At 38.4% G+C, this 9781-nt stretch overlaps 1 protein-coding gene across 1 annotated transcript; it reads left to right on the top strand.

Annotated features, from left to right (window-relative positions):
* The first annotated feature begins 2603 nt into the window (after window positions 1-2603).
* Window positions 2604-6044, top strand: LOC147622657 (cysteine proteinase mucunain-like). The gene is made up of 5 exons (XM_086822208.1): window positions 2604-3533; window positions 4058-4299; window positions 4457-4597; window positions 4879-5418; window positions 5656-6044. The coding sequence occupies exons 1-5, from the start codon at window positions 3044-3046 to the stop codon at window positions 5767-5769; spliced, it is 1527 nt and encodes a 508-aa protein (XP_086678334.1). The 5' UTR covers window positions 2604-3043; the 3' UTR covers window positions 5770-6044.
* The last annotated feature ends 3737 nt before the right edge of the window (window positions 6045-9781 follow it).

The raw sequence follows: 9781 nt of genomic DNA on the forward strand, positions 1-9781 counted from the left end.
GCACATCCAAATAAAATATCCCAACTAAAAAAAGGGCATTCCCATAGAGGTTATGATTAACACATGTAAAGTTGATTAGAATGTAGATAACTTGACTTATATTGTACAAAATCATAAAGTTTGAGAATTCATAATTTCATGAAGAGGTCTCCAACCTAAGAGAGCTCAATTCAGGCAATGCTTTCCACTTTTATTGTTAAGGAGAATGAATTCCATAAGGCTATGATCATAAGATTATTGACAAGGATTAGATAACCACCTATCAAGAGAATAATTGTGAAGAAGTCATGCTCGGAGAAAAATGGGGATTAAAGCTCCTGTCTAGAAAAGAGAGGTGACATTTCTCTTTCATACCAAATGTAGTGGACAACTTCTTGTAGTCACTACCTCACATCTAGAAAGAGGGGGTGAAGATAAGGTTTCCAAAGGAAAAAAGTTTCAAGTGAAAGTAATGGCAAAATGAATCATCCCTATCCCATGGGTGTAAATGCACCTTATTCTTTAAGGGTTTCAAACTAGTACCTAACCATCCTTCAGATCCTTGATGCCTAGCCTATCCAACACCTGGTGAACCAACGTGATCGTGATAACTTTTCCACCATACCTAAACATCCTTGGGATCCCCTTTATCCCATGCCATCCAACTCCTCGTGAACCAACATGCCTTATAAGACCACCACTAGTGGCCTTGATCTTTTAATCCTTTGTTATAACTATGAACATAACAATTCACTTGGTACACCTTACTTGTTAGATTAATTACTAAATTTAATCATTATCATTTAATTAAAAATTTCATTAAAAATCATGGCCATATATATATATATATATATATATATATATGGGTACTTTTTTAAAAAGAGAATTTACAATTATACTTATAAATTTTAATTATTACAATGCTTCTTGTCACCTTTAGATATATAAGCATTTAAACTCGTTCTCAAATATTTTATCACAACATAAGTACACTTCTTGAAACATAATAGCATACACATCTAATTGGTACATTTATACACATTCAATCTAGGCATTTAAAATCCATAGGCTATAAACTTCATCTTTGCAAACAATCATATTATTCTCCTACTTGTTAAGTAGGTATTTTTATCATATCAATAATCATAATATGAATGCAAGGAGTTAGGACTCATGGTGCTCTTTTTTAAAGGTGAAAGATAGCCCCTTTTGAAGAAATCAGTTTATGTACTTTAGTATACATGCTCTTCTCCTTGTTAATATCCTTGAAACACACAACTTTATTTTACCACTTAGAATATATAAGTATTAAAAGTAAATGCAGTTTAATAGTGGGCTTCTTCAACATTTATAAACCTTCCCCTGCATGAAATGTAAAAGAAACTTCTCCCATTGAAAATTATCATTTTTTGTACTTTTAAAAATGCCTTCTTGAATTTATGTTTTTCATTCCATAGTAAGAAAATGTTCTTAAGGCCTTGCATAAGTAACCAAAGGGATACTTTAAAAGAATGCTAAATTATCAAGTCACTTGGTGATTATGTGTTCAAACTCAATTGGCCTAGAATGCAAGTTAGATATTTGTCATTCAATGGAAAAGAGCACTCTTGAATGAATGCCATGGAGATCACTCTCATGCCTCCCTTTAATTAATACATCAAGGTACAAAAAGTTATTGAAAAAAGAGATCCTTATAATTTATACAAAGAATAAAAAGGTCTCTATACAAAATATAGAAGGTATTACATTATCATAATTAATTTTCTCAAGGAGTATGCATCAATAAAATATGACCCTAATAATGACCGTGAAGGTGCTCTTTCCAACTGTAGGGCATCACTAGGGAGTGTCCTTTTGTGCATGGTGCATGAGGATAAGGCTATATTCACATTAAAGGCTCAACTCACGAGCTCTTCATGGACATGGATTCAAGAGAATGCAAGGTGGTTCAAACCTTAAGTAACTAAACATCCAGCCAAACAAGTGCCAATCATCTTTCAATTGGGGATCTCTTGACTAAGCATCCACTCATCCCATGTCTCCTCAAGATTGCAGGCCCAATTGTGAAACCTCGAGATACATGTGTGCAACCGAATGCACATGTGTGGGGCCAAATGTCTGTGCCAATTAGTGAAGCTTGATGTGCGGAGGTAATGTGTGAAGGCCTTAGGAAGAGAGAGAGGAACCGAATGCACATGTGTGTGTGGGGCCAAATGTCTGTGCCAATTAGTGAAGCTTGATGTGCGGAGGTAATGTGTGAAGGCCTTAGGAATTAAGAAATCCCGGCTAGAATTTGATGTCTTTAATTTTAAGGGATGGAATTTCTACATCTTCGTTATAAATCCGTTATATGGTTCCTAGTGATTTTCAAGTCTAAATCCATGATAAACCTAAGCATTGCCATAATTTTAAGGGTTGATCTTTATGATTTTCCAAAGGTACCCCCCAAGGTGATGAACGTGGGAGGGAGAGGGGAAGAACGTGGGACTATTAAAGTTACCTACATTTTAGCATGTGCAATAGGAAATTATTAAAAAAGATCTCATACCACGTTTAAATATTCAACACGTGGCAAGCCTCCACTGGCGAGAATTTACCGGGAAAAAATAAGTTTTTTTTTTGATTTTTTGAATTCTCCCACGAGGCCCGCGAGGCGACGTTGGTCTTGTGTGCATTTAATGCAACTACGCAGGTGGTGTACTTAACAGACGCTCTGAAACCCTAACTAGAATCGCACAAGCAGTGAAACCCTAACCAGGTTTACCAGTGAAACGTGCTAGGGCTTCTCACGTAATTAGGGTTCGACTGCTCAGTCTTTTACCATCATTCAAGCTGTTTTCACCATATCCGGCCTTCCTCCTCGCACCGCATCCGTAGCTGAACCCTACGCAGCATCTCCTCTCAAATTAGCTTCTCTGATCGATCGTTGAAGGCTTCCCGCGGTGACAGAGACCGTGATGCGTCAGACTCACGGTGTTTCTTTCTCCGCTTTCTCGCCCATTTCAATCTGCAGGTTTAGCATATACACAGTCTTGTCTTATCCCTGCATAGCTCTCCCTCCCCCATGACAGGCCCCATGGCCTCCTGCTTTTTACTCCTTGCACTGCTCTGCTGTACAGCACGTATATCTTTGGCCAACCCTCGATCCATTGTAGAGTATTCTCCTGAAGATCTCCACTCAGAGTCGCGCCTGCTTGCCCTTTTCGATCGATGGAACCACAGACATGGCAAGCATTACCCATCATCTGCACACGAGGAGAAACACAGAAGGTTTGACATCTTCAAGCAAAACCTGCACCACATCCATCAGCACAACCAGAAAGGGTCATCTTACAGGTTAGGGTTGACACGATTTGCAGATCTCACAAACCAAGAGTTCAAAGCTTCCAAGTTTTTGGGTCTGCGGCTTAGTGGCTCAAGCCCCCTGAGATCAAATTTATGGAGAGAGTTTGGGAAACAAGCAGCGAAGAGTTGCAGCTCGAGCCAGCTTGTCTCTTCTTATGATTGGAGAGAGCAAGGTGTTGTTCTGCCAATCAAGGACCAAGGCAGTTGTGGTAAGTGCCTTTTTCTTTGTTTTTCCTAACGACTTGTCAATGCCTCAGCCCTCAATGGTAACCTTCCATGACTGCATGCATTGATTTTCTCTGTCAACCTGTAGAGATTATATCACTGATGCATCTGTTGACCCTGTATACGGATATTGGTTCTATCTTTCATTTACTTGTAAGATTGATGGTGCAAAGTGATTGTTATGGCTTTTAATCCTTGCTTTTGATGGTACCATATTGTATCTCTGCCTACATGACCATAACCTATTCTAGGGAAGTGGAAAGAGTGGTGTTAGATTGAAGAGCTCTAAGTTGACTCTCAATTCATTTTGAGTCTTCTGCAATTCATTCAATTTCTGTTTTTCCATATGGTGAGCATAACTCAATGTTTGAATTTGTGCGACCAAGAATATGTAGCTTTTGCATATCCATGAAGGGATCTGTTGATCTAAGAATGCGCTGCTTACAGGTAACTGCTGGCCAGAGTGTGCTCTGCACCTTGAAAAATAACCGTGGAAATATTTCTGCAGGGAGTTGTTGGGCCTTTGCTACTATTTCAGCAGTGGAGTCAATCAATGCCATAGAAACTGGAGACCTTGTGAGCCTTTCAGAGCAAGAATTAGTCAGTTGTGATAGATCCAACTACGGTTGTGATGGTGGAGATATGGACCTTGCAATGGAGTGGATTCTCGGTAACGGTGGGGTGGACACGGAATCTGATTACCCTTACACCAGCTCCAACGGTCTGACAGGGTCTTGCGATTACGATCTGGTATGCCATTGCTACCCATAATCTGTGGATTGTTTCACATATTGTATCTCCTTCTTCACCTTGCACTCATTTTTGGGGAAATCAAAGAAATTAAATTAGGAAAATTTGCATCTATTGCAGCAGCTCCATCCTCGTGACATGTCCCTTTTCTTTCCAGGTGAACAAGAAGGCAGTAAGCATTGACAGCTATGTGGATGTCAGTTCCTACGATGAGGATGCCCTTCTGTGTGCTGCTTCTCAACAGCCTGTAATTGTGGCCATCAATGGAGGAGCATACGATTTCCAATTGTATGCAGGGGTAAGTTGTGCCCAATTTGCAGCGATTTTCATGCTATCCAATTCCATCATTTGGATTATTAAGGAAACTTAGGTTTAAACAGCTTTATGACAAGCAACAAATCATATAATATTACCTCCCATGTCCTAGGCATTGATTTGCCACTGTTGAGTTGAAACCGTTATGGTGGAACATGTGAAGTATACTCATGATTTAATGATAGGTCTCTGCTGTTGGTTCAGAGTGTTTTTGATGGAACATGCCCCTCATGATTTAATGATTGGTCTCTGCTGTCTGTTCAGGGTGTTTTTGATGGAACATGCCCCGGAGAGCCAGATGATTTGGACCATGCAGTAGTCATTGTGGGTTGGGGTTCATCAGATGGGCTGGACTATTGGATAGTCAGAAACTCATGGGGAACAGATTGGGGGTCCGAAGGCTACATATACATGATCCGCAACACAGGAGACCGAGAGGGTATTTGTGGAATCAACAGTGAGCCATCATATCCCGTTAAACTGTCAGTGACACCGACTCCAGATGTCAGTCCAGGCCCCACCCCATCTCCACAGCCAGGAGGGGAGCCACCTCCAGTTGTTTCTCCACCTCCTCCACCGCCTCCACCTCCACCTTTTTTCCCTCCACCTGCTCCTGAAGAGACGTGTGATGCATTCTTCACATGTCCTCCTTATCAGACCTGCTGCTGCATCTTCGAGTTTGTTGATTTCTGCCTGATCTGGGGCTGCTGTGACTACCAGTCTGCAGTTTGCTGTTCTGACAATGAGTCCTGCTGCCCACCTGACTACCCTATCTGTGATCTAAAGCATGGGCTTTGTCTCCAGGTATGGCTATTTTTATTTTGTTTTTTAGCACCGTATTGTCTAGACTAGTAGAAGAGTAGCATCCTGGATGTCAGGCTGGATTACTTTCCCTACACATAGCATCCTTCCCTGGAAGCTCTTTTGATTGCATTTATGGGGTTGAGCTGGCTTCTTTGCTATGAGTCACACAGACACACAGTTCAGGATATGATTTGTACTGTCCTCAAGAGCATTCTGATCATGGTAATTGTCTTTCAGGATTATGGGCCAGGGGCTGCAGCAAATGGGCTTCCTTTGCAGAAGCGCACGAGGGCAAAGTTCCATAATCCTCTTGGATTCGATGACTGGCTCCTGCCCATGGCAGCTCAATAGTAAACTAAATTAAAATCGTTCATCATAAGGCTCTCTTTCAGAGTCTGTGGTATTGTATGGATTTCCTTTTCATTCATAGCATGAATTACATCCTTTGTTTTGTTGTTATGGAGGGCACCTTACTGGAGGCTTGAATTTGGGCGCCTGCCTACAGATTCAACGCTTTACCAATTCACCACTTTGCCATTTGGGCTACATTCTGGGGATAGAATGGGGATCTTTTGTGAGGGTAATGTGGAAAATAAAGAGCCCCCCTGAAATGCTTTTTGGCTTTCTGACTATGGTGGTTAGCTTTGGAGCAGTCTTTGTTCTTGTTTCTTTTAATGTGGTAAGCTCTTTTGCTTTTGATTCGTCTCCTTTTGGCTTGTCTCTCTGTCTTCAGTTCTTTGGTGGCTTATCAGATTGGTAGTGACATAGGAAAGTAAACCCCAGCCATTCCAACAGGGAAGCTTTATCTTCAAAGAATGTACCTCGTGTTAATAGAAGACACAATAATATAGTAGTCAAATAAAGACAAATGAATTGAAAAAAAAAGCTCTCTTGTATTAGACTAACAACTGTTGATCGTCGTGCTCTCTTGTAGACTGGTGAATCTCTCTCGCATCAGAGGCCAAAGCCTCAAAAAAGGCGACATAATTTCTCCTTTGCATTTTATTCCCACCGTTGAGGAAGCTAAGATATTTCTAGAAGCGCCACAAGTCAACCTCCTAAAGTCTTAACCTTTGTCGTCTATCCCATGATTTATTCGCATTAAGGTTACTCATAATTATTTAAAACTCAATACATTAGCTCATAGCTATTGAAGTTAGAATATATAATCCCTCTTTTGGGTCATGTCAAGCCAAAGATAGTTGAACACCATAGGTTAGCGTGGAAAACCTTACTAGTTGTAGTGTCGGTTATGAAGAGGTCGTTGAAAATGGTAAAATGTGCTTATCCTAGAACAGCAATATATCTATCCTTGGGAATAAGCTTAATCCTTTAAAGTAATTCCATTATCGATTGAAAGGAGGGTAGTCCTCTTGATAAAGCAACGTAGCTTTGTTCTTTTTGATGAGGTGGGTTTGTGAAAGACCATTTAGTGATATAATTGATGATGACATTGCTTCATTTTCTCATGATGATAAATATGTCACAAGGGAGCATTGAGAAGAAAATCTTGTAAAAGGGCATGTGGGGCCCTTAGGAGTCCTCTCATCAACTAGGAATTAGTTGCACAAATTAAAAAAAAAGAGAAGTTAATCTTTTACTCTTGGAGGAAGTTCACCGTTTGGAATTATGGAAAGACGGTAGGGATGTACTTGTAGCAATTCTTTTTCATTGTGATGAAAACACCCAAGTTCAAAGGAATGAAAGAAACAAACAACCTTCTAGTGTTTTGTCTTACTTGTTCACCAAGTATATGGTCACTAACGAAACTAAGTTTGCTAGTTAGGAGATAATGTTTTTACTACACATTGTATTCCATGGGTTAATTCTATTCTTAATAAGTGTATTTAATAAAGGTTACAAGGAAGTCTATACTATGTTTTCTTGGTTGTGTTAGCAAGCAAGCTTCTAATAGCAAATGTTTTCTAGTCAATGTGTATATAGAAGATTAGAGTTTAATTGGGGATCGAAAGAAGTGCTTGCTAACGCTTTCTTAACATTTTCATATGTACATTGGCATTCATTTTTTGTCTTCATTCAAAGATATTTAGCAGAGAAAAATTTGGCATATACGGTTTACAATTGATAATTTTTTGAGGTACTTTATATGATTTGGCATATACTATATTAGAAGATATTTTTTCGTTTTTCGTGGCATCCCAAGTTGATTTTGCTCTCATAAATGAAAATGCTATTCTTGAAGAGAAGTTGTTACAAAATGACTCTATGCTCGACTTTGAATTGACATTTTAGTGGATTTCCAAGCTGTCAAATAGTGGTATGGTGGGAGTTTAGGGTGTGATGTACTCTAGTCTTGTACATAATTGTTGGTAAGTTATTAATATAATATAATATAATATATATATATATATATATATATACAAAAGAATGGACATTTTAGTCGTTTTGTCGAGATGTCATGAAAGTGGATATCTTTCATATACTATCTTATATATATATATATTGTTGAAAAGTGGAGGCATTGGTTAAATGACATGATAAGTGTATACTTTTGATTCTATAACTAGTGCTATCTTGTGTTGATCTATTAGATTGATTGATCAAAACTTGGTTGTAGCTTGAGAGACTACGCACGAAGTTACTTTTTTTTTAAAATTTTTAATTTTTTATTTATAGTAACTCTTCGATATGTGATTGATTAGTGTATGTGAGTAGATAGTGATCACAAAATGTGGTGGCATTAACATTTTTAGAGTAGATCAATACTCTAAGCTTTTCATTCATTTCTTTGAGACAATCAAATTTAGCGATACTTTTTTTTTAAAGTTATGCTTGATCTTATACATAAATCCTACATTAATGAGCTTGTAACATCATGTTATAAGCTCTTTGCTTTGATGGTTTTATGTTTTCTTATTAACCCAAGTTTCACAATAGTTATGTTAAATAGTATAGATAGAGACATCAAAAGCATGCATGATCATTCTATAAAGCAACAGTGTCCAAATTTACAATTTGGATGGGCGTTTGGGAATGATCCAATGAAAAACTTATGGCATTTTTGTTCCAAGGGCATGTGATAAGTTAGAATGGATTTCTTGTGAATGTATTTCATGTTTGTATTATGAAAGTAAGCATTGTATAAGCAAGGGGTTATTTATGAGCCTTGGGCATAGTTTATAGTGAACTATAAATTTACTTTCTTGTGAATGTATTTCATGTTTGTATTATGAAAGTAAGCATTGTATAAGCAAGGGGTTATTTATGAGCCATGGGCATAGTTTAAGTGAACATTTATAGATTTGGGGTAGGATTTGCAAACCAGAATTATAGGATTTGCAAACCAGAATTATTTTTGTGTTTTGAAAGTTTTTTGCATTTTTTGCATTAGTGTAAATTACTTAGATTAACCTAACTTAATCCACGCATAATTTGGGCTACAAGTTGTACGTCTTTTGGCTAGCCGCATTTAATGCGTGCAGGCTTTAGGCCCCAAGTCAAAAAGGGAATGGAATCTAGGAAAACTCCAAAAACCATGACCCACCTTTTTTTGGGTAGTTGTGAATTGAAAACCATAAACCATAAACTGAAAATCGTAAACCACAAATCGAAAATTGGTAAAAAGAAAAAAAAAGTGATAAAAGAGAAGGTAAAAGGGAAAAGGTTAACAGGCAAAAAAGGTAGAATTGTTTTGAAAAGCACACGCATAAGTTTGCGGTCATTTTGGTGCACTTGATATAAGACCCAAAAATTACAATTTCCTATAGTTTAGGGACTCATCTTAACTATATGTGGCCCGAAAAAAATGCATGCATAACTCTTCCCAAAGTGTTTAGAACTTTCTAAAACCCATTTTGGACAAGTTTCTCTAGTGCAAAAAAAAGAAAAGAAAATTGAAACATCCCCCTAGCCATAAAACAGCATGCAATAATATGTAGTTGCGATCTGGGCACGTTTTAGAGACAGATTTTGAGGAAACCATGTTAACCCAAGTAGGCTCTTATCAACACACCTTTATCTCAGGACCCTCTTTAGGAATGAGATTCAGTGTGGTACAGAGCCTAAGACTCTCAACAAGTAGTGACACTTCCTCTGATCTAGAATTGATAGAAGGGATATCGGACCATGGGGGAGAAATCCCCACTTAAAACATTAAATGCTAGATCTCGCTACCACTAGCTTGATAGGCCGCATGACTACTTACTTTAGGGGTTTGGCTTTGACTGCAACCTCTGCACCTAACCAAGCGAAATATCAATTTGGGGATGAGGGAGTTGAGGTTAGCAAAATGCCTATAGACCAAAAATCTTGCCCAAAACTTACTGCCTAGATGGCAGGATAGAATAGGAGGTGTAAGAGGTAGAAGCCCTAATCCAAGTTGCTAGGGCGAAAGAGGAAGAGA

This window comes from Cibotium barometz, chromosome 28 (genome assembly GCF_041138505.1).
Source record: "Cibotium barometz isolate CiBa-2024 chromosome 28, ASM4113850v1, whole genome shotgun sequence".
In the NCBI taxonomy this organism is placed as follows: domain Eukaryota; kingdom Viridiplantae; phylum Streptophyta; class Polypodiopsida; order Cyatheales; family Cibotiaceae; genus Cibotium; species Cibotium barometz.

Bases quoted from the DNA above. Each gene is read 5' to 3' on its own strand.
- LOC147622657 (XM_086822208.1), top strand. From the start codon at position 3,044: ATGACAGGCCCCATGGCCTCCTGCTTTTTACTCCTTGCACTGCTCTGC. The intron at 4,598-4,878 runs GTAAGTTGTGCC...CTGTCTGTTCAG, and splicing joins ATTTCCAATTGTATGCAGGG to GGTGTTTTTGATGGAACATG. The intron at 5,419-5,655 runs GTATGGCTATTT...ATTGTCTTTCAG, and splicing joins AGCATGGGCTTTGTCTCCAG to GATTATGGGCCAGGGGCTGC.